The 23,843-nt window shown below is 36.1% G+C and overlaps 1 protein-coding gene across 1 annotated transcript; it reads left to right on the top strand.

The window, feature by feature from the left end:
* The first annotated feature begins 4,938 nt into the window (after positions 1 to 4,938).
* On the top strand, positions 4,939 to 6,911 carry LOC138337976 (uncharacterized). The gene is made up of 4 exons (XM_069288423.1): positions 4,939 to 5,060; positions 5,148 to 5,718; positions 5,838 to 6,098; positions 6,639 to 6,911. The coding sequence occupies exons 1-4, from the start codon at positions 4,939 to 4,941 to the stop codon at positions 6,909 to 6,911; spliced, it is 1,227 nt and encodes a 408-aa protein (XP_069144524.1).
* Positions 6,912 to 23,843: the final 16,932 nt, after the last annotated feature.

Genomic DNA, 23,843 nt, shown 5'->3' with positions numbered 1-23,843 from the left:
ATTTACAAAATACTTTGGACATGGTTACTGATGAATTGCAGAAGTTCATCTATGAATACAATAAACTTGCTCAAGAAATGAAAGATTGACATATTCTTCTTGAAGCAAGTAAGATCAAAGTTAACTTACTGTCAGAATAACTAAAGGAAGCGAAAATGCAACTGAATAGCTTTAGAAAATCTCCAAGTCACAATTCTATTCGATCTAACAGAGCAATGACTTATAGAAGAAACTCTCTAAATTATAGCTCAAACAGATCAATTCTGATCTCTCTGTTAAAATTACTTGTTACACTTGTGGTGACATTGGTAATAAATCTTTTAATAGTAAAATCAAGGGACTAACTAAGAAAACACTATCAAACCAGCATTTGTGAAAGAGCACAAGACAAATCAACCTAAGGAAAGAATCAAATCAAACCAAGACTCAAGAACAATTCAAGATCTTCATGCAAGTTAAAAAGTGATCTATAACGCACATATCTAATATGGACATGATTCAACAGATCAATCACATATGAATCAAGGATAAGATCAAAGATCCTTGATTCATACACCCTTGGGTTTTCTTTCAAGAGCATACACTATATAAACCTCCTCTGCCATTAGCGTGAAGCACAAATTTTCAATTGAACTTATTTGTAATCTTCTTTCATCTTTGATAAAGCTTTTTACACGTGAGAGAACAATTTTAAAAGAAAAAGAGAAGAAAAGATTCTGAGAGTAGGTTATACAAGTAGAGGTAGTGTCGAAAGTAGAAAATCTGATTTACACATCGGACAGGTTTGGAAGACTACTCATCTGTACAACCAAGTTTTAACGAGCTCTGAAAGAAACCCTTGAAACCCAAGGGGACTGGACTAGGCACCACATTGTTGATTCGAACCAACTTAAGATTTCCCGTGTTCATTTTACTTTGAGTCAATTACTTCATTCTATTTTGTTGAACTAACTTGCAGGGTTAGTCGACTATCTCACACACACAGTCGATTGGATTAATATTTTAATTCACCCCCCATTCTTGACTTTCAACCCCCACCCCATGTCCACCAACAAGGGCAAACCAACTCATACATGTTCCCTACAGAAAATCATTTTCCATGAGTTCCAACAACAGAAGAAGAGAGGCCCAACAAGGAAGTCTTCTTCTCATGGATGGGGCATCTCTTCCTCCAAAACTTCTAAATCTCGTGGAGGTACTAGTCTAATAAAGCTCTTTAAGAAAAATCATGGTAGGCCCTACGACTTTGGAGAGAAGAACCGACCTCAATATTTAGGTATATATGTTTTCATTATTTCTTCAATTATGTATGCCTTTAATATAGAAAGGATATAACTTTATATGTACACTTTCTTTAGTTTCTTCAATAGTTAATCATGAAGATTCTATTGCTGTTGGTGATTTTACAAGTATTTCTTCTTCAAAAATTCCGGCTAAAAAGCCCTTTGGGAGGCCATTGGGCTCCGGAAACAAACAGAAGGAAGAAGCTCTAGGTATATATGTCTTCATAATTCTTAAAAAGAAAGACGTTTGAATCTTGGGAAGTGAACAGTGTAAAGTAAATGAATTTTATTTTTATCAGTGTTTACCAATATAACACATGCATCACAATAATATTGGAATTTTCCATGGGTGGCAGATGTAGTTGAAGCTAGATGGACGTGACACTTAATCTCTGTGAGTATTGGAAAGATAAAATCCATTTGCTTATTGATCTTTGAGCTGTAGTATGACATACAAAACTTTAATCAACGTGTGTATTGTTCAATAGTGTTGTTGTTCTACAAGATGCTTGAGTCTTAAATTTCTTATGTGAGGAATAAGAAAATGATATACCTTGAATTTTAAAATTTCTTATGTGAGGAAAATGATTTACCTTTTTTTTTGTGAGATTCATTTTTATGAAATGACATATATATATATATATATAATTTAAATCTAGTGTTACTATTATCTGTCATTTTTCCTAAAAATCCTACACACATTAATAAATTCTTTCCACTATGAATTGAACGGTGCATTTTTATCAAACAAGAAATATTCAAAACTAATTAAGATATTTTAGTCATTCATGGTATGAATATGTCAGTGAATTCTTGATTTGGGAAATGAATAAATACATGTAAAGTCTTCAATGAGAAAGACATGAAACAAATTTAGAAGAGGGTAACAACAAACAAACTTATAAACAAGATCTAATTATTTTCAACATCAATAATTTTTATCATAAAAACATATATTGTCAAAAAAATAAATCTCAATTATATACATATAGTACATCCTACAACAAAAAGCTCCTAAAATTTTAACCAAACAAATATCTGCATTTTTCTGAAAAGCAGTCTTTGTCAAATTTAATTGTAAACGATCATGAACAACACGTCAAACAAATTATATTGAAGCAGAGGGTGTAAGATGCCATACATGTCTAATATTGAATTATGAAAAAAAAAACTAGGTTTTCACCTTCATTATATTCATGATAAGAGCAAAAAGATTTTTTTTTTAAAAAGATTAAAAAGTCATTCTTTTTGTTGTTAAAAAACTGAATTCAAAAGTAAATTTGAAAAGTTCTAACATGAAAAATAAAAATAATATGAAAATAGGAATTAAAAAATCCATTAAAAAATACTTCCTCACCAATTATAGAGAAAGGTATGTATCATTGTAGCAGAGAAGAAGAACATACTAAGCAACATAATTCTTAAAAGAAGAATGGAGATAGTTTGACATTAAAGCTATGTTCCCGGTTATCTCTAAAAGACATGTCGTATCTGTGTCGGATATTTACAAAATGCACTATCTTTAAAAAATATGACACATATTCAGAGGCGAATCCAGAATTTCTGTTCAGGGGGTTCGAAAAATAAAAATTTAAACGTCCAAACAAGTCTTTAGAAATGGAATACTTGAATCATTTTAAAATAATAAAGGATTAAAAAAAACTTGAAACATAGAACTGAAAATTACAAAAAAAAAAAACTAAAACTAAAAAAGAAAATAAATAAAACATTATGATGGGGAATTGAACTGTTTGATGTGATACTTCATCTCAAGGAGTCTTACCACTGCACCATCAATTTTTTTTTGTTATTGAGGGGGTTCAAAATATATTTATCTATAAAAATACAAAATTTACGTTACATATATTGTTTAATTTTTTGCCAAGGAGGTTCGGGTGAACCCCTGGACCCAATGTGGATCCGCCCTTACACACAAATCAAATTTTTTAAAGAGGCCAAGCAACATATGACTTAGAGATATATTCTTCATAGTGCATTTTATAGAGCATGTCAATGTACGTAAAAAGTCAGCTAATGGATGAAAAATTCTTTGATTGCCAGTTAATTGTAATTGTTATTTAATCTTTTACAGGATAAAATGATGTATCAAATTTTCATATTGATATAATAATGTGATAATATAACTATTTGATATTTAAATAATCACATGGTTAAGACTAATATTTAAAAATAAGGATAAAATGATAATTCTAACTTTTTTATTTTTCGAGCTTCTTACTTTTAATAATATATAATTGTCAAGATCCAAATCTACACCCTAGACGTGGCTGACACTCGAGAACCATCTTGATCCCCAAATGAACTTTCATCCTGGCTGATTACAAGCAGAAAACTAACTCAAGCATACAAAAACTTAAAAATTGATTTCAACTCAAATACTCAACTTTAAAATCATCCAAACAATACTGAATAGATAACTCTAAATAAAAATAACACATTCAACTCGCCCTGTATAGGCAATTTAAGTCTTAAAAACATTTAACAAAAATTAATGAACAGACTTCTAAAACTGTATTTTCTATACATGAAGCCTCTAACCAACAAGATAGAAGTCGGGGCAAGACACACGACCTTCTAACAATTGATGTAAATGAAAGTACAAGTGGAACCCTCAGAAAGCAAGGAGACTCACTACAGCTAACTCGAACTGCATGTGGTATCAACGAAACACCATTGATGATCCTAAATATATGTATATGCATCATGAGACGATGCAATCCAAATGACTCAATACATGAAATGTACGCGAATATAAAGGAATTGTTATTTGTAGTTTTGATGATTTGACAAACTTAGGGACCTCATAAAGGTACCGGGTTTTCTACTTGAGTATTGCAGGTGTCTTGTTTGAAGTATTGCAGATTAAACAAACCCAGGGACCTAGTAGAGGTACCAGGCCCTCATGATGATGAGCCAGTCAACTGCCAGCTGGAGACGTACAGAAAGTAGGTGTACACTTCCCGATGGCGTCAGAAAAGTGTGACCTTTCCAACCAATGGCAAAGAAGTTTAGGAAAGTGACTTGCCCATATAAAAGGCACTTTCCTAAACATTTGTGTTTTAGTTTTTGCAACTTGATAAAAACTTTTCAAGAACTCTTGCAAAGGCTACACAAAGCAAAGGTAGAATCATTCCTAGGACAACAACAACATCTGGAGCTTTTCGTCTAGTTGTTTAGGAATTTATTCTCTTGTTCTTAAATTGTAAACCACTCCTAAATCTATAAAGGAATTGGTGTGTTGTGTTAAAAGTCTAGGTTGTCCAGGTGGGATAGCTTAGTGGGTAGATTGTTTTTCTACTTTGGCTTGTTGAGCAATAGAGGTCTATTACTTAACGGTAAGATTGATAACTCTTTCTTATGTTTGGTGTAATCGTGTTTCGCTTTTGCTTTTGAAGATTAGTGAAAATGATTGAAAATCCTGTGAGACAGGTCGTGGTTTTACTCCCTTAAGAAAGGAGGTTTCCACGTAAAATCATTGTGTTGATTTTACTGCATTTAACTTTCTGGTAATTTTCTGAAGTAAAGTAAGGGACCTGGTCCATTACTAATAAGTGAAGGCATACATTCTGTCAAGTGGTATCAGAGTAGACACTACCTATTTGGTTAACACGAAGGAAGTGATTTTGTTCTAAGAATGACAGCTCCACTTAACCTCGAAGAAGGTCAGTCATCACACAGACCTCCTCGTTTCAATGGACATTTCTACAGTTGGTGGAAAGTTAGAATGCACGACTATCTCATGGCTGAAGATAGCGAGTTATGGGATATTATACTAGATGGACCCTTTGTTCCAATGATGGAAGTAAAGGATTGAGAAAAGACCATTACTGTTCCAAAGCCCAGGCAGAAATATGATGATGCTGACAGGAAAAAGATTGAAAAGGGTTTCAAAGCTAAAACTCTTCTGGTCTGTGGGATAGGACCTGATGAGTACAATAGAGTGTCAGCCTGTGAGTCTGCTAAAGAAATTTGGGATTGCTTGTTGACTGCACATGAAGGAACTGAGCAAGTCAAAGAATCCAAGATTGACATGCTCACCTCACGATATGAGAACTTCAAAATGAAGGAAGGAGAAACTATACATGACATGTTCACCAAGTTGTCTTCCATTACACATGAGCTACGAAGTTTGGGTGAACCTATAAGCATGACCAAAAAAGTCGGGAAAGTGCTTCGAATTCTTCCAAAGTTTTGGGAGAGCAAAGTTGATGCCATTACAGAAGCCAAGGACTTGAAGGTGCTGACCATGGATGCCTTGATTGGTAATCTTAAAACACATGAGATGAATCGAAACTATGATTTGTCAAAAAGGGAAGCCAAGAAGGACAAGTCATTGATGTTGAAGTATAAATCAGATGAAGATTCAAGTGATGATGATGATATGGCTTATCTCATCAGTAGATTTCAAAAGATTGTGAGAAAAAATAAAATGTATAAAAGAGGAACAAATGGGACTCGCAATGCTGCTCAAGGGATACTTGCTACAAGTGTGGAAAGTCTGGGCACTTCATCAGAGAGTGTCCTTTACTCAAGAATGAAAACAAGGAACATCAAAAACACAGGGGTGACAAAGAAAACAGAAGGGATCTGGTACTTGGTAACAGAGATCGTAAAGCTGCTGCTGATATGGTTGTCAAAAGGGCTCTTGCTGCATGGGGGGATTCTTCTAGTGACTCAGAAGATCCTGATGAGCCAAAAGATGTGTCGATGGTTGCTGTGCATGAGGAGGAAACTGTCTTCAATGAAATGTTTTATCTCATGGCACACACAGAAAATGAAGAAGAAGACAATCAGGTAACTCTTCTTGACATGAAAATTGACTTGGATAAATATTCTCTTAAAAAATTGAGAACCTTGGCAAAAGTCATGTTAGATTCTGTGATAGAGTAACATCTGAAAGAGATACCATGATTGCTGAACTTGAAATTTTAACTGAAAACAAAGGTCAATTTGAAGACACAATGTCAAGAATTGTGTCTCTAGAGTTAAAAAACTCCGAACTTAAGAACCAGTTGTGTCAGATTACTAAAGAAGCTGAAAATCTGAATGGAAAGCCAAATAGTCTGCAAGCTGAAATTCAAGAAAAATTGAAAAACTCTGAGAAAAATCTTAGTTTGTCACTTGAAAAGAGTAACAAATTAGAACAGGATGTTGTGAAACTAGCTTGAAAATTCTCTTAAGTGGACCATATCCTCAAAGTTGCTGTCAAATGTGACAAATCAGAGTTATTTTAATAAGAAAGGACTAGGAAGTCTGAACATAAGTCTTCCTTATAATCCTCACAGTAAGTATGTGTTTGTGTCTGACAATCTGTTGTGTCTGCATTGTGGTAAGAATGGACATCTGAAGAATGAGTGTGTTAGCTGGAGAAACTCATGTGAAAGATACTCTAAGTACGCTGAAAGACAAAATGTACCAAATGAGAGACCTGGTCCTACAGAGCCTGTGTCAACTCACAGATTTTTAAAGAAAAAATCTGTTCCTGCTCCTTGGTCCTTTGTTAGAAAGATTCAAAGTCTACCATATTGGACCAAGTACAATCTGATCACTCCTTTGTCTGCCTACTGGGAACTCAAGCTGAAATGGGTTCCCAAGCTTAACAAGTGATTTTTGATGCAGGTGAGTGAGAGGAGCAGCAGTCAATGTTGGTATATGGATAGTGGCTGCTCTAAACATATGACTGGTGATGTAAAGAACTTCCTCTCACTCAAGACCCTCCAAGGAGGAGGTGTCTCATTTGGTGATGGCAAGAAGGGGTACATTTTGGGAGTTGGCAAAGTAGGAAGATCTCTTGAAGATTCAATTGACAATGTTTACCATGTGGATGGGTTAAAGTACAGCTTGCTAAGTGTGTCACAAATTTGTGATAAAGGAAATGAGGTCAAGTTTACTTCTGAAAAATGCACTGTGGTGAGTTAACTACAATCAAGGTAACTTTCACTGCACACAGAAGTAAAAATATGTATGTGGCAAACTTGGAAATCTCTCATGGAGATGACTTAACATGTCTCAGTGCTCAAAATGAAAATGCTGATCTCTGGCATCGTAGGCTGGGACATGTGAGTTCATCTTTATTGAATAAATTGATTTCAAAGGACCTGGTCCGAGGGTTGCCCAAAATGAAGTTTGCTGAAAACAAAATATGTGAAGCTTGTGTTAAAGGAAAGCAAATCAGATCATCATTCAAGCCCAAGAATCAGGTAACGTCATCAAGAACCTTAGAGCTACTACACATGGACCTTTGTGGACCCTTGAAGGTTCAAAGCAGAAATGGCAAGAAGTACATCTTGGTGATTGTTGATGACTATTCAAGATACACCTGGACGAGATTTTTGAGATCAAAGGCAGATACAACTGATGAGCTGGTGGTGTTCTTCAAAATGATTCAAACCAAATTGAATCAAGTTATTTGCAGCATTAGATCTGATCATGGGACAGAGTTTGAAAACTCAACATTGGATAGATTCTGTATGGAAAATGGTACAAGTCACAACTTCTCTGCTCCAAGAACTCCTCAACAAAATGGAGTGGTGGAGAGAAAGAACAGAACCTTGGTGAACATTTCCAGAACTATGATTATTGAATCAAATCTTCCTCAAAGTTTCTGGGCTGAAGCTGTTAACACAGCATGTCATGTTACCAACAGGTGTTTAATAAGAGCTGTATTGAACAAAACTCCATATGAACTGCTCAACAACAGGAATCCAATGCTGAACTATCTTAGAGCTTTTGGATGCAGATGTTTTGTGCTGAATAATGGGAAGGATGATCTGGGAAAATTTGATCCAGAAGTGATGAAGGAGTATTTGTTGGATATTCTTCATCCAGCAAAGCCTACAGAATATTCAACAAACGAACACAATGCATTGAAGAAAGCATTCATGTTGTTTTTGATGAAAATGGAAGCTTGAAGAATGATGGAGCAAATGATGATGATGATGTACTCAAAATGCTAACATCCAAGAAGATTGAAGGTGCTGAAACTGATGCAGATCAACAACTAAATAATGATTGTGATGATCAGCATCACAGTCTACCTGAAGAGGATGCTGAGGTTGAACAGGATGATAGGGTACCTGGTACTACTCAAAACTCCAGCCAGAGTACATCAGACTCCCCAGAAGATGACGTCACTCCTGATGATGAAGATGATGATGATCTGCCAAATCAGTCTGCTGCAAGGTTAGGATGGAAGCATAGTTCATCACATCCTCTTGATAATCTCATTTCTCCCTTGAATTCTGGAATTCAAACTAGATCAAAAACAAGAAATCTAGTTGCATTCTCAGCATTCATATTATCCATTGAGCCTAAGAATGTTAAAGAAGCATTAGGTGATGCAGACTGGATCAATTCTATGCAAGAAAAACTTCATCAGTTAGAAAGAAGTAAGGTATAGTACCTGGTTCCTCGACCTGAAGGCAGAAAAATAATAGGAACCAGGTGGGTATTCAAAAACAAACTTGATGAAAATGGAGTTATTACTAGAAATAAATCCAGGCTGGTGGTACAAGGATACAATCAAGAAGAAGGAATTGACTATGATGAGACTTTTGCACCTGTTGCCAGAATGGAAGCTATTAGAATCTTAATAGCTTTTGCTGCTTTTATGGGGTTTAAGCTGTATCAAATGGATGTGAAGAGTGCATTTCTGAATGGAGATCTCAAAGAGGAGGTGTATTTCAAGCAACCTCCTGGTTTTGAAGATGCAGAACTACCAAATCATGTGTTCAGATTGAATAAGGCATTATATGGTCTGAAACAAGCTCCAAGAGCTTGGTATGAAAGATTGTCAAAGTTTTTGCTGAAGAATGGTTTCAAACAAGGCAAGATAGACAATACTTTGTTCTTACTAAAAAGAGAACAAGAATTGCTTATCATTCAAGTTTATGTGGATGGCATAATTTTTGGAGCTACTTCAGAACATCTCTGTGAAGAATTCTCATCAATGATGGGAAGGGAGTTTGAAATGAGTATGATGGGTGAGTTGACATTCTCCTGGGGCTGCAAATCAAGCAATCATCAAATGGAATTTCAATATGCCAGGAGAAGTACATCAAAGAGCTGCTAAAGAAATTCAATATGTTTGATTCCAAACCTATTGACACTCCTATGGGAACAAATTCCAAGATGATAGTAGAAGAATCTGATCCCCTTGTGAATCAGACAATGTACAGAGGAATCATTGGCTCCTTGCTGTATCTGACTGCAAGCAGGCCTGATATTGTGTATAGCGTTGGAATGTGTGCTAGGTTTCAAGCATGTCCTCGTGATTCACATCTGAAGGCTGCAAAATGTATTCTTAGATACTTGAAGAAAACAGGGGACCTGGTTCTCTTTTATCCTGCAGGTGATACTTTTGATCTGGTTGGTTTTGCAGATGCTGATTTTGCAGGTTATCAAGTTGACAGGAAGAGCACCTCTGGAATGGATCATTTCCTTGGATCATCACTTATCTCTTGGGGCACCAAGAAGTAGAACTCTGTGGCTCTTTCAACTGCTGAAGCTGAATATGTAGCTGCTGCAGCCTGTTGTTCTCAATTGCTGTGGATCAGGAAACACTTAGAAGATTTTTGAATCCACATCAAAGCAATTCCTCTCATGTGTGACAACAAAAGTGCTGTGAGTATGGGAAAGAATCCAGTTCAGCATAAGAGAACAAAGCACATTGATGTCAGACATCATTTTTTGAGAGATCATGTTGAGAAAGGTAATATTGTGCTCACATACTGTCCAACGGAGGAACAGATTGCAGACATCTTCACCAAGGCTCTGAGCAAGGATCAATTTGAGAGAAATCGATTAAAGCTGGGGATGTTGATCTCCAAGTGATGCTTTTAGTCTCCAACAGTAGAACTCCCTTGATGGTTAGATTTGCAGTGCAGGTATCCTTTGTGTGAATCTTAAATATTTGAACAAGATCATTTTTGTATCTTTCGTAGGTATACTCTCAATAGGGACCTGCTCAGCAAAAGAAGAGGCTAGAACAATTAAGGAATGAAGTTAAACTCTATCATGGTACCTGGTACCTATCCAGGTTAGTATTTTTACATTAAATTTAAACTAAAAAATTTGACCGTTGAAAATGCCACGTGTTAGTCATCGGTTACTCTGACCGATCAGTCCAATCGTTTCTCCCTCAAACGACGCATCTAATCAAGGACCTCGCACCCTTTCACTTCTTTTAAAAAGACCTTTTTCTTTTTGGAACTCTCATCTGTCTCTTAACTTTATCTCTCTCTTTTTATCAAAAGGCTTATCAAATTCAAAGGCAAAATCTATCTTCTTCTTCCCTTTCTTTTCAACGAAACCCTCCAGTATCACAAACATGTCTTCCTCTTCATCTTCTTCTAAGAAAATGTTGGATGCCCTTAGTGAAATTGAGCCCCTTGCATTCTATTCTCCAACAACTGCTCAAGCCAGACTTCCTCCCCCACCCAGTCCTCCTCAAAATACTCCGGATAACCCTTTCTTCTCCATTGACCTAAACACTGCTACAGTACCTGGTCCATGTGAAGACATGTTACCTGACAACATGTTTGAGGGAGATCTACCAAAACACAGGGCTTCCGAGTCTAATATCCTGGCAGCGAGTGAGGAACTCGTGATTGAGAGCCTGGCAATGATGAGAGAAGAGGGCAGAGCAGAACATACTGACGCCCTGGAAGGAGAAGAGGTAAGGCCTTCTCAACCCATTTTTGATAAAACCCCCGATTTAGGGCGGTACTCTTCTTCCTCTTCATCTGAATATGCAAGTGAGGATGAACCATTAAAATGGAAGATGGAGAGTCGCAAAGGAAAGGAGAAGGTCGTGGAGGAGCCTCCTAAGAGACGACCTAATACAAGGTCTGTTGCACAAATATTGATGGTCGATGCCTTGAAGGAAAGCGCATGATCTGCTGTTGCAGTCAGAAGTGCACAAACGTTTAAGTTATCAAATTTTAGGATACCTAAAGAAAAACTGGTTGAGTTTTCTGGAGAAGAGGTTGAAAAGAAAAATACCAAGAAGAAGTCAGAAAAGAAAAGGGAAAGGGTTACAAAGAAGGTTGAAAAGTCACAGTCAAAAGGGAAGAAATTTGAGAGGAAGAGAAAGCGGACACAGGAACTTGGTCCTCAAGCTAGGAAAGTTGAGAATGTCAACTTGCAGGAAGTAGTTGACAGTCTGAGGAAACAAGCAGTTCTCGCTGGAAGAGTGTTTGATATGGGGATTATTACTCTTCCAGGCATGGACTCTCTGCATGACATGGTGGAGATCCAGTCTTGGCTGCACCTGTTCAAGAAGAACTCTCCCATCCTCCATGAAGAAGAGGTTCGTGAATTCTATTACAATGTTCAATTTCTGGAAGATGGGAGTCTCCTCACACGTGTGAACAATATTGCTATTTCTTTGAATGAGGAGGTGTTGGGCAGAATCCTCAGAGTGCCTACAGAGGGGACCCGGTCCGTACTGAATAAAACTTGCTCTTCAGAATTTGCTTCCATGATTTCTAAGACTCCCACAACTAAGTTTGCTGGGATCTATAAGAAAATTATGAAGAGTGAGTATCAGCTGGTCTTCGAGTTCGTCAACAAAGTGATTCTTCCTTGAACAGAAAAGAGAACGCTTGCTTGTGCTGCTGACTTGTACGTAATGGAGATTCTGTGCAGCTTTGAGGCTCTGAGCCTTCCTAGTCTCATGATTGAACACATTCACAAAACAGTTATTGAGAGGAAAGGAGTACATAGAATGGGGTATGGATACTTTCTCACTAAAGTATTCAAGCACTTTCAGATTCCTCTTGGTATTGGAAAGGTGGGGACAGTTAAACAAACTATCTCTGAGCATACCTTGTTTGAATGTGAATGTATTGAAGGTAGAGGCTTACCAAAAAGCAAGATGGCTCAGCTTCTTGAGGACCTGGATCAGCTTAGACACGAGACTGAAGAACTCACCGTGCGGTTGAGTAGTAAAGAGGCTGAAATTGTTGTCCTCAAAGCAGAGTTGTTTACTGCACGGAGTGAGGGACCCGGTACTTCAGTTGTACAAGCTATGGAGAAAGAGAACAATGAGTTGAAGGCGAGGATAACTGCCCTGCAAGAAAAGGCCATCAAGGATAATGATGCTGCCAATGCACGACTCACTCTTGTTATCCAGTCCCTATCTCAAACTCCCCCCTCTTCCTAAATTGTCAATCAATCCTCCCTTGTGTCATTTTTTTGTGTGGCTGATCATCGTGTTGATGGATTTTTAGTTTGTCTTTAATGTATTTAATGTTATAATGGCATGTGGTTGATTTATTCCTTTGCTGTTCTTCCTATGTTCTTTTGCGATTGCTCTTCCTCTACTGTTTGATTGCTTATTCGCTCTGATCTTGCTTAGTATTTATGTTAACTCAATGGTTTACTGCATATCTTTTTTATGATGCCAAAAGGGGGAAGTAAACTGTTAGTAGCTAAATAAGGGGGAAGTAATATGTTAGTACATAAATAAGGGGGAATATACAGTAAGGGGGAATACAATGTCAGGGGGAACAATTATGGTGAAGATCTCATATCATATCATTGTTTGTCATCATCAAAAAGGGGGAAAATGTTATTTGTAGTTTTGATGATTTGACAAACTTAGGGACCTCATAAAGGTACCGGGTTTTCTACTTGAGTATTGCAGGTGTCTTGTTTGAAGTATTGCAGATGAAACAAACCCAGGGACCTAGTAGAGGTACCAGGCCCTCATGATGATGAGCCAGTCAACTGCCAGCTGGAGACGTACAGAAAGTAGGTGCACACTTCCCGATGGCGTCAGAAAAGTGTGACCTTTCCAACCAATGGCAAAGAAGTTTAGGAAAGTGACTTGCCCATATAAAAGGCACTTTCCTAAACATTTGTGTTTTAGTTTTTGCAACTTGATAAAAACTTTTCAAGAACTCTTGCAAAGGCTACACAAAGCAAAGGCAGAATCATTCCTAGGACAACAACAACATCTTGAGCTTTTCGTCTAGTTGTTTAGGAATTTATTCTCTTGTTCTTAAATTGTAAACCACTCCTAAATCTATAAAGAAATTGGTGTGTTGTGTTAAAAGTCTAGGTTGTCCAGGTGGGATAGCTTAGTGGGTAGATTGTTTTTCTACTTTGGCTTGTTGAGTAATAGAGGTCTATTGCTTAACGGTAAGATTGATAACTCTTTCTTACGTTTGATGTAATCGTGTTTCGCTTTTGCTTTTGAAGATTAGTGAAAACGATTGAAAATCCTGTGAGACAGGTCGTGTTTTTACTCCCTTAAGCAAGGAGGTTTCCACGTATAATCATTGTGTTGATTTTACTGCATTTAACTTTCTGGTAATTTTCTGAAGTAAAGTAAGGGACCTGGTCCATTACTAATAAGTGAAGGCATACATTCTGTCAGGAATTCTAAAGAATAAACATAAATTTGAACTTGATAAAAAGAAAACATAATTACCTCTTCTCAAATCACTCAATTAAACTCAACTCAACTCAAAGATACTCAACTCAACTCAAGTATGGTACTTAACTCAAGGTACTCAACTCGAGATAGTTAACTTAAGATACTCAACTCTCGATACTCAACTCAAGATAAAGAAACAATAAGAGATACAATTGATGGAAATATTTTAAAACATTAAGTAACAATTCAATGTATCGAAGAATGCAATAACAACTCAATTTGTATATATAATATAACTCTCTGGGAGATTCTCTAACCAAAAATCATCACTATAAGTTATGTGATGATACAACATCTCGTCCACACTGCCAGGACTGTCCTATACTTTGCTAGAGCATAAGACCTCTAAGCTTAGTGGATCTACTAGCTATGCTTAAAAGTATTAAGGATCATCTAAAATGTACTTGGCCGGTTGTTGCTCCAACACTTGGGTATTAGAAGCCGTTTCTAGCTGTTGTTCCCCTCCCAAGAGTGGATTTAGTTTATAGAGTTGTCCGAGCTCGAGTCAGGATACTATACTGCTTTGAAAAACATGGATGCTATTACAAGTGTGTATGACCCTTTCTACTCACGTTGGCTATATGATTAATGAAGACTTGAGTTATCTGAACTCGTCTCATAATAGTGCTCAATACTACTCCCAAAAAATATACTCAACTCATATGTTTAAAAACATAATTCTTAATGTTGACATTATTACTCAAAATCTTTCTCTATAAAGAGATGTTACTCAAACGCTCAAAACTCTTTTGGAAATGTGAAAACATTTACTTTTCACATTTAAAAGAGGAGGAAAACATTTTCTCCTATTAAAATGTTAAAATATTTAATCTTGGGATTACTTTGTTCCCATATATCATTTTAAAGAAATGAACTGAACTCTACTATTTTTTAATTCAAGTGTTCAAGTCTTAAAACAGGTTTAGAAAAAAATTGTAAAATACTCACAATAAAGTTCATAATGAATTATGGATGTGAACGACTCGAATCGAGGTTTTCAATGATTATACATAGAACTCAATACTTGAGACTCAACAACTTAAATTCACGAACTTCAACGGTAGCACTCGCTTTAAGAGTGCTCAACTCAGAGGTTCATGCAGAATTATGCGTATGAACTACTCAACCCAAGTACTCAAAGATACTTCTCATCTCTAAACTTCTATACTAATAGGGATCATACAGAATAATAAGCATGAACAACTCAATTCAAGGACTTCATGATACTACTTATTTCAAGAATGTTCAAATCATAATGTTCATGCAGATTTATGGGCATGAACAACTGACTCAAGGACCTCATGGGTAACATGTAATAGTTCCATGATTAGGAATGAAATCTCAATAGGTTACAAAACCAATACTCATGACTTAGAACTTGAGGATACTACTCCTATAAAAAAAATACTCAACTTATGCAGTTCATGCAAAATTTATAGGCATGAAAGACTCGACTCAAGGGTCTACAGAACAATATGGAACTCATGTATATGAATATTCTCATTCTCATATTTAATTCCTCAAAACTCTTAAATCGATAGTTGATCTCAAAGGATTCATATTTAAACTCAAAGATTTTCTTGCACTCTACTCTTTACTCCCTCTTGAATTTGAATTATGTATTTAAGAGTTATGATTAATTATATGAAGGACCTTGTGATGATAATTTATACTCATGAATGCATTATCCTCATTCTAATACTCCGTTGCTCTAGTCTTTAAACACGTTACTAGAAATTGTAGAGGACTCCTCAAAACACTTAAAAAGACTTTTTCAAAATGTTTAAAAGAGCTCTCAATACTTCACTCTTAGATCTACCTTGAATTTGTATTATGAATTCAATATTATAATTTGTGATAGTAAGGATATCGTGATTATTAGAAGAGTTTTAGATAGTTAATCATGAGAAACAGTCAAAAAACACTGCACGGGGAACAAGTTTATGACGCGGAGATGAATTATAATGTTTCATCGAAATAATTTTTGAAACTTTAGATTCCAATATCTCTCCATTATGAAGAGAGAAAAATTCCTCTCTCCGTGATGAAGAGAGAAAAATTCCACTTATGAGGAACAAGTCCGTATCAAGGGCCTGGTACTGGTTTTTTTCTGAATTTTTCTTTCTCATTTTCTACCCCTATTCTCCTAAATTTGATTCTTCTTTTCAATTTCTCTTTATATTTGACTGCCCTATACATGTATACAAGAATCAAATCAAACACATCTCTAATATTGACAAGATTTCCTTAAGAACTCATCAATCTTAACTAAACTCAAGAACGAAGCCGATTTCAAGAACACAATTCAAGAACATCAAACCTTCAATTTTCTCGAACGAATTTACCACTGAAATTAACCTGATTGGTGTGTAGGTGAACAAATGCAACACCGTGAAAGATTACGTACCTCTTAGGGATCAAACGCATGACAAAATTCCGCAACAAAACTTGAGAACTTCGATGAACACCTTGATATTTTCTATTCTTTTCTCCTTTTTTATCTTTTTGAACTCTTTTTTAAACCATGTATTGAATTAGGATTTGTTTTATCTTAACTGAATAAGTTTAGACCCCTATTTATTTACTAAAAACAAATAAATCTAATAGGGTAAGGAAAAGTGTTATACCTAAAAAAATCCAATAACCTAGGATAGAGCCTCACCTAATGGATAATGATTAAAAATGGTGTTTCCAGTCCTAAAATAATGTAATTAACTTGATTTAGAAGTATTAGATCCTAAACATTAAGGGACGACCATGATGTCCGAAAACTAGTGAAATAGAACAAGTAGATATCCTTAGGTATTGTGAAGGTTTAGGAGTATCGTATGGAAGGTAAGACTTATAAAAATACTATAAATAGATTTTAGTATCAAAATGTCCAGGTTCTACCCCCCAAGGACCAACTTAGGGGTCATTGAGGAGGACCTAACCATTGGCAAACAAGCTGCCTAAAGCAGCATGCATTTGTACATGGAAGGAGCATGTACGCGTCGCGTACTAGCTCTGCCAAGGGACAAATGATTGGTCCGCATTGTAGACTCTTTTGTACCAAAAGTTATTTCTAGAAACTTGAGGGAACAGCTCTGCGATGCGAACTTGTTACCCGACAAAGATTCTGAAAATTAAAGTTGAGTTTGACTTCAGAAAAGGGTCCAACTAAGTGAGGGGTGTTTTGTGTATATGAGGGGGTGGATAGATATTGATTTTAACTAGTTTTATATCACATTTACCCAACAAAATCAAATCCCCAAATTGAAATCCAAATTTTCTCTCACCTTCTTTACATTCTCTCTCTACCCAACATCCATTGAAGAACATTGAAGCTTTAAGAGGAAAAACGATTCTCCAAGTTTTCTACTAAATTCGTGTCTAAAGTCTTCATTAAGGTATTAATTCTTTCACTCTTGAAATTTCTTTCCTCAAGAGATCTATTCAAAGATGATTTCAAGTCCCCCAAAATCAAGGGTTTTTCTGTGTACATGGGTCTTCTTTTAAAACTTAAATTGTGGATCAATTATGATGAATTATGATTACATAGGGTTTTTAATCATATAATGATTGGTAATTGTTTCTGTTCACTTGAAATTCCATTGGACCCAGTTTCTTCTCCAATTTCATAAATCTTGGATCTTGTTTGATGAATGGTTCAAGATGATGAATTTATCAATTGTTATATTGGTGTTAATTGAGTTATTAATTCATGGACTTATTTACATCATGTATTGATTGGGTTTTTGATCTAATTCTTTAAGAACCCCAAATGTCCCTCTTCTTCTAACCCTAACTCTTGAATTATGTTGAATTATGATTAGAGGTTATGCAATTCAGTATGTTCTTTCTTAATTGACTATTGTATGATGATGATCAATTTGATGGTAAATGTCATTGATTTGGGATGAATTCTTGAATGGGTTTCATGGAGACCATTTGTAAGACCTTCAAGATCATGAACATGTTGTTGTAGTAGCGTTGGCTTATCTTAGTAGTGTTGGCTAATTGAAGTATGAATGATGAAGTTATGAGTGTATGATCATGCTATGAATATGATGGTTGTGAGATGATGATAGGTGCACTATTATGAGGGGTTGAAGGTAATTTCTACGTGCATCTTATAATTATGTTATGATGTAATGTTATCACACGATGTTGAGTTTGTGATGAAAGGACTTTCTCATCCTATAACCTATGAGCTATGAACATGTTATATGAGAGGTTAAACTCCAAAGGCCTATGTTATGAATTAATGTTAAGGAATACATAAATATACTTAAAAAAGGGAATTTAGTTTAGCAGGAATTAATGTTAAGGAATACTTAAAAATACTTAAAAAGGGAATTAGCTTAGCACCGAGTGAACTTGAAATTGAGAGGTGTTCCTTCACAAAGGATGAGAGGTCCACACTATGTTCTCTCATGAGGTGGAAACTACAATTCTAATTAGCATAAAGAGGGTTTCTAATAACAACCTCCAAGTTCCTTAATTATATGCCCCTCATAGGAAATCTTGCTAGTGGATCCACCTAGATGCTGTTATGATGTATATGCCCTACCTTGGTAAGTATGATACCCTTCTTTTTGTGTGAGGGTTTGCACCAGATTTCATTTTAGATCACATGGTCTATGTCTGTTACGGCGAAGTTTCCCGAAAGTAAAATGAACTAAAGGAAGTAAGAAGATGAACATTAACTAGGACTACTTTAGAGGTGTTACTTAATGTTGGTAACGGTCTGTGACTTAAACTATACATTGCACAAGTGGACCTTAAGGGGAATTCTAGGGTGGTTTCTTTATGTACATATTGTTATGAATGCAATGCATGATGTTTGTCTCATATGATATTGGTTTCACTTGATATACATGATGTTGGTCTAAATTTTTATGCATGATGTTGACTACACTTGATATGATGATGTATAAGGTAAAAGACAATGCTTATGGTCTTTTTTTCTAGTTTACTTGATTTATGTGGGGTTATGGGACTTCACATACACATTGAACTAGTGCACTTGGATTGGGGTTATGGGTAAGGTCTTCTTATATATTGATGAAATGGACTCTATATATGAAATGTTGACTATGAAATTATTATGATGTTACTCTTGAACATAAATATAAATATGTCTTATTGTTGTTGTGATATGGACTTCTATGTATTCTTGGAATGTGCATAAAGTCTTTTAAAGTGAACTTGACATGTTTCTAACAAAATGTCCATTTGTGAATGTTTTCAAATGTTTTACTTGTATATGTCCATACTTAGTACATGTGGTTTGTACTAACATATATATCTCCTATTTTCTACACGAAGTGTAGCTTCGGGCCATTGAAGAGTTTCTAGTCCTTTGTCTAAGAACTTGGATTGCTATTCCCAATTTGGTGAGTCCTCAAGTCCGAGTATGGAGATGATAATTATAGTTTCATATTTCCTTACTCAAAGACTTTATTGTAATTTCTATTATAAGACTTGTAATAATATAAGGGCTAGTCCCATTTCTCATACTTTTCTGTTTTAGAAGGTCATGTGAGACAATTATATATTCTATTTTGATATATGTGAAGTGAAGCTGAACTTCAAATTAAAAGTTTTAAATTTTCTGCCTTTTATTTTATGAATGATGCGATGATGTATGCTAAGGGCTTGTCTAAGCCCCCTTCGAGGATGAAGATGTGGGTTGTGACTAGGTGGTGCTCTCCAGTCGTGACAAACATGGTATCAAAGCATGAAGTTGAATAATCTTAGGAATGATGTCTCACAAAACCATATCTAAGTAGTGTCTTGTTCATAATTATGAAGCGCGCCGCACTTATGAATGAGAGGCTATGTGATTCGTAGGAAATTCTCACTTCTTTGGTATTCCAAAGGTAAACCACAATAAGGGTTGAAGAGGAGATTGCCAATGCGGGAGTTCCTCCTCAAGACAACGTAGATCCTCCTTAAGAGCAAGTTCCTTTACGTGGCCAAGCTCCGGTCAAACCTCCGGTCATGTAGGATGGAAAAATAAGGGTGGCTTTCCTAAAATTCACTCAAGTCATGGCTACTCAAGCTCAAGCTATGAAGGCAAAAACAAATCGGGAAGTTGCACCTCATGTGATAAAAATTCTAGTACCATGGATTCACGTTTGAGGAACTTCACTAGGATGAACCCTCTAATGTTCTTTAGGTCTAAGGTAAATGAAGATCCTCAAGACTTTTTAGATGAGGTCTATAAGATCTTGTATGCTATGGGGGTGAGTTCAAAATGAGAAGGTCAAGCTAGCGGCTTATAAAATAAAGGATGTGGCTCAAACTTGGTACACTTAATGGAAAGACAATAGGGCTTTGAGAGCGGGTTCAATAAGTTGAGCAGTATTTAGGAGGACATTTCTTTATAGATTCTTCCCAAGGGAGAGAAGAGAGGAAAAAATGGAAGAGTTCATCAATTTTCATCTAGGAGGTATGAGTGTTGACGAATACTCTTTGAAATTCATTAAGGATTCCAAGTATGCTTCATCTTTGGTGTCTAATCCTAGAGATGAAATGAGCCATTTTGTGATGGGTGTGTCCGATGATGTTGTGGAAGAGTGTCGTGCGGCAATGATTCATGATAGCATGGAAATTTTTCGTTTGAAGGTGCATGCTCAAATAGTTGAGAAGAGTAGGCTTAAGAGGAAAAATAGGAATGCTATGAGGGCAAGGCCCTATGATGGAGTCACTTCTAAGGGTAAGTTTAAATTCCAAGATAAACCAAAGTTTAAGAAGAGATTCTCCAACAAAGTTCCTTCTAATTTCTCAAACGATAACAAGGATAGGGTGTACAACCCTAAGCCTTAAGGAGGAAAAGTGGTGGTTCAGAAGGTTAAAAACCTAGTTGTGACAAAAGTGGGAAGAAACATGTGGGTGAATGTCTAGTTGGTATGGACAATTGTTTTGGTTATGGAAAGAGTGATCACATGGTGAGGTATTGACCCATGGCCAAGAATCAAGGAAGGGAGAGTAACAAAGCACAAAAAAGTGGTCTTAATTCCGATGCTTCTAAGATGAACTATTTCTATGCTCTCAAATCTAGGGATGATCAACAGTATTCTCTCGATGTTGTTACTGGTATGTTGCCATTATTGTGAATTAATATTAATGCATTGCTATATCCCAGTGCCACTTTATCTTTTGTAACTCCTTTAGTATCTATGAAGTTCCGTGATGTCTTAGTTGAACCTTTTTAAGTTACTATCCCGGTGGGTGATCCATTATTTCTAAAAGAGTCCATAAGAGTTGTCCCATGTTATTGTCCAATAGAGTTACATTGGCTGACTTGGTAGAACTTGATATGTTGGACTTTGATGTCATATTAGGGATGGTTGGTTACTTGTTTGTTTGCTTCAATCGATTGTAGAACAAAGGTAGTTAAATTCCAATTTCCTAATGAACCTATTTTAGAATGGAAGAGGTGAAACTCAATTTCTAGAGGTCAAATATTTCATGTCTAAAAGCTTGTAAGATGATTTATAAGGGATATCTCTATCATATTGTGAGGGTCAAGGACCTTGGGTCGCCCGTAGTGAAGGTTTTCCCAGAAGTCTTCCCCGATGACTTAGCTGAAATTCTTCCGGAACGAGAAATAGATTTCGGCATAGATTTGATGCTAGATACTCAAACCATATCAAGTCCTCCTTACTGGATGACTTCGGTCGAGTTAAAAGAATTGAAGTCTCAACTCAAGGATTTGCTAGACAAGGGTTTTATACAACCAAACATATCTCCATGGGGTGCTCCAATATTATTTGTGAAAAATAAGGACGGATCTATTAGAAATTGACTACCAACAATTGGACAATGTCACTATAAAGAATAATTATGATCTTTCTAGAATTGATGATTTTTTGACCAACTCTAAGGGGCAAGTTACTTTTTGAATATTGATTTGAGGTCGGGGTATCACTAACTTAGAGATAGAGGAGTTGACATTCCTAAAATGGCTTTCCAGAAAAGATATGATAATTATGAGTTCTTTAATTATTTCCTTTGGTATAACTAATGATCCGCCAACTTTCATGGACCTTATGAATAAGGTGTATCTTGGTTCATTTGTAATTGTCTTTATTGATGATATCTTTGTATATTCCAATAGTAAGGATGAACACATGGGGTCATTTGAGGATAGTGTTGCCATTCATTAAGGAACATGAACTCCTTGATAACTATAGCAAGTGCGAAATTTTTCTAAGGTCGGTAGATTTTCTTGGTCACATTGTATCGAATGTGGGTATTGAGGTTGATTCTAAAAATATATAAGCGGTTAAGCATTGTCCTAGACCTTTGACTCCCACCAATATTCGATGTTCTTGGGTTAAGCCGGGTATTAAGGATATTTGTTGACAGATTTGCAACTATTGGTTCTCCATTAAGTACCCTAACCCAAAACAAAGTTAAGTTTTAATAGATGGAATCTTGTGAGAAAGGATTTCAAAAGTTAAAAGATAATCTTACCTCCGCTTCGATGCTGACCTTACCAGAGGATACCAAAGGGTTTGTTATGTATTGTGATGCTTCTCGAGTAGGTTTAGGTTGTGTCCTCATGCAACATGGTAAGGTGATTGCATATCCATCCAAGTAACTCAAGGTTCATGAGAAGAATGATCAATCTCATGATCTTGAACTAGAGTCCATAGTGTTTTTCAAAAAATAAAATAAAATATGGAGACATTATCTATGTGGAGTGCATGTAGATGTGTTCACCGATCGTAAGAGTCTCCAATATGATTTCACTCAAAAGAAGTTAAATCTCAAACAAATAATGTGGTTAGAGATTTTGAATGATTATGATATGAGTGTACTTTACCACCCCGGGAAATTCAATGTGGTTGCATATTCTTTGTGTCGAATGTCTATGGGTATTGTGACCAATGTTCCCGATCATAAGAAAGAGTTAGTAAAGGATGTGCATAGATTGGCTCGGGTGGGTGTTCGACTTAAACATTTTCCAAAAGAGAGTTTCATGGTTCATGATAACTGTGAATCATCTTTAGTGGTTGAGGTAAAATCTAAGCAACATCTTTATCCTCTATTTATGGAGTTTAAGGAATCAATTCTAAGTATAGCTAATGATTCCTTCTCCCAAGGGGGGATGGGGTACTTAGGTACCAATAAAGGTTGTGTGTGCCGGATCTGGATGACTTAAGAGGACAAATTTTTGAAGAAGCTCATGGTTCCCGATATTCCATTCATCTGGGTGCCATCAAAATGTATCGTGATCTATAATAAATCCATTGGTGGAATGGTTTGAAGAAGGATATAGTGATTTTTTTTGCTAAATGTCCAAATTGTCAACAAGTTAAGGCCGAACATCAAAGACCGGGAGGGTTGACTCAACATATAGCTATCCCCACTTCGAAGTGGGAAGATATAAGTATGGATTTATTGTGGGTTTGAATCGTACACGAAGGCTATATGATTCAATTTGGGTTATTATTGATAGGTTGACCAAATCAGCCCATTTTATTCTCATCAAAGCTACTTGTTCAGCGGATGAATATGCCAAGTTGTATCTCAAGGAGATTCTGAGAATGCATGGAGTTCCTTTGTCTATCATTTGGGATAGGGGTACTAAATTTACTTCTCACTTTTGGAAATCATTCCAAAGTGGACTTGGTACCAAGGTGAAACTTAATATTGCATTTCATCCACAAACGAATGGTTTGGGGAACAAACGATCCAAACCTTAGAATATATGTTGAGGGCATGTGTCATTGACTTCAAGGGTAATTGGTATGGACATCTACCTTTGATTGAATTTTCCTACAATGATAGTTATCATTCAAGTATCGCCATGACACCCTTTGAGGCCCTTTATGTGAGGAGATGTAGATCTCTGATTGGGTGATTTGCGGTAGGTGAGTTTGCTTTAATAGGTTTCAAAGCAATTTATAAGGCCATGGAGAAAGTCTAAATCATAAGGGATAGATTGAAGACAATCCAATGTCGGCAAAAATCTTATGCTGATAATAGAAAGAGGGACCTTGAGTTTATTGTAGATGACTTGGTTTATTTAAAGATATAAGCCATGAAAGGGGTGATGAGGTTTGGCAAAAGGGGGAAACTTATTCCCAGGTATGTGGGGA

Source organism: Solanum lycopersicum, chromosome 8, assembly GCF_036512215.1.
Source record: "Solanum lycopersicum chromosome 8, SLM_r2.1".
In the NCBI taxonomy this organism is placed as follows: domain Eukaryota; kingdom Viridiplantae; phylum Streptophyta; class Magnoliopsida; order Solanales; family Solanaceae; genus Solanum; species Solanum lycopersicum.
The sequence above is the reverse complement of the archived record's forward strand: the minus strand, read 5'-3'. Positions and strand labels throughout refer to the sequence as shown.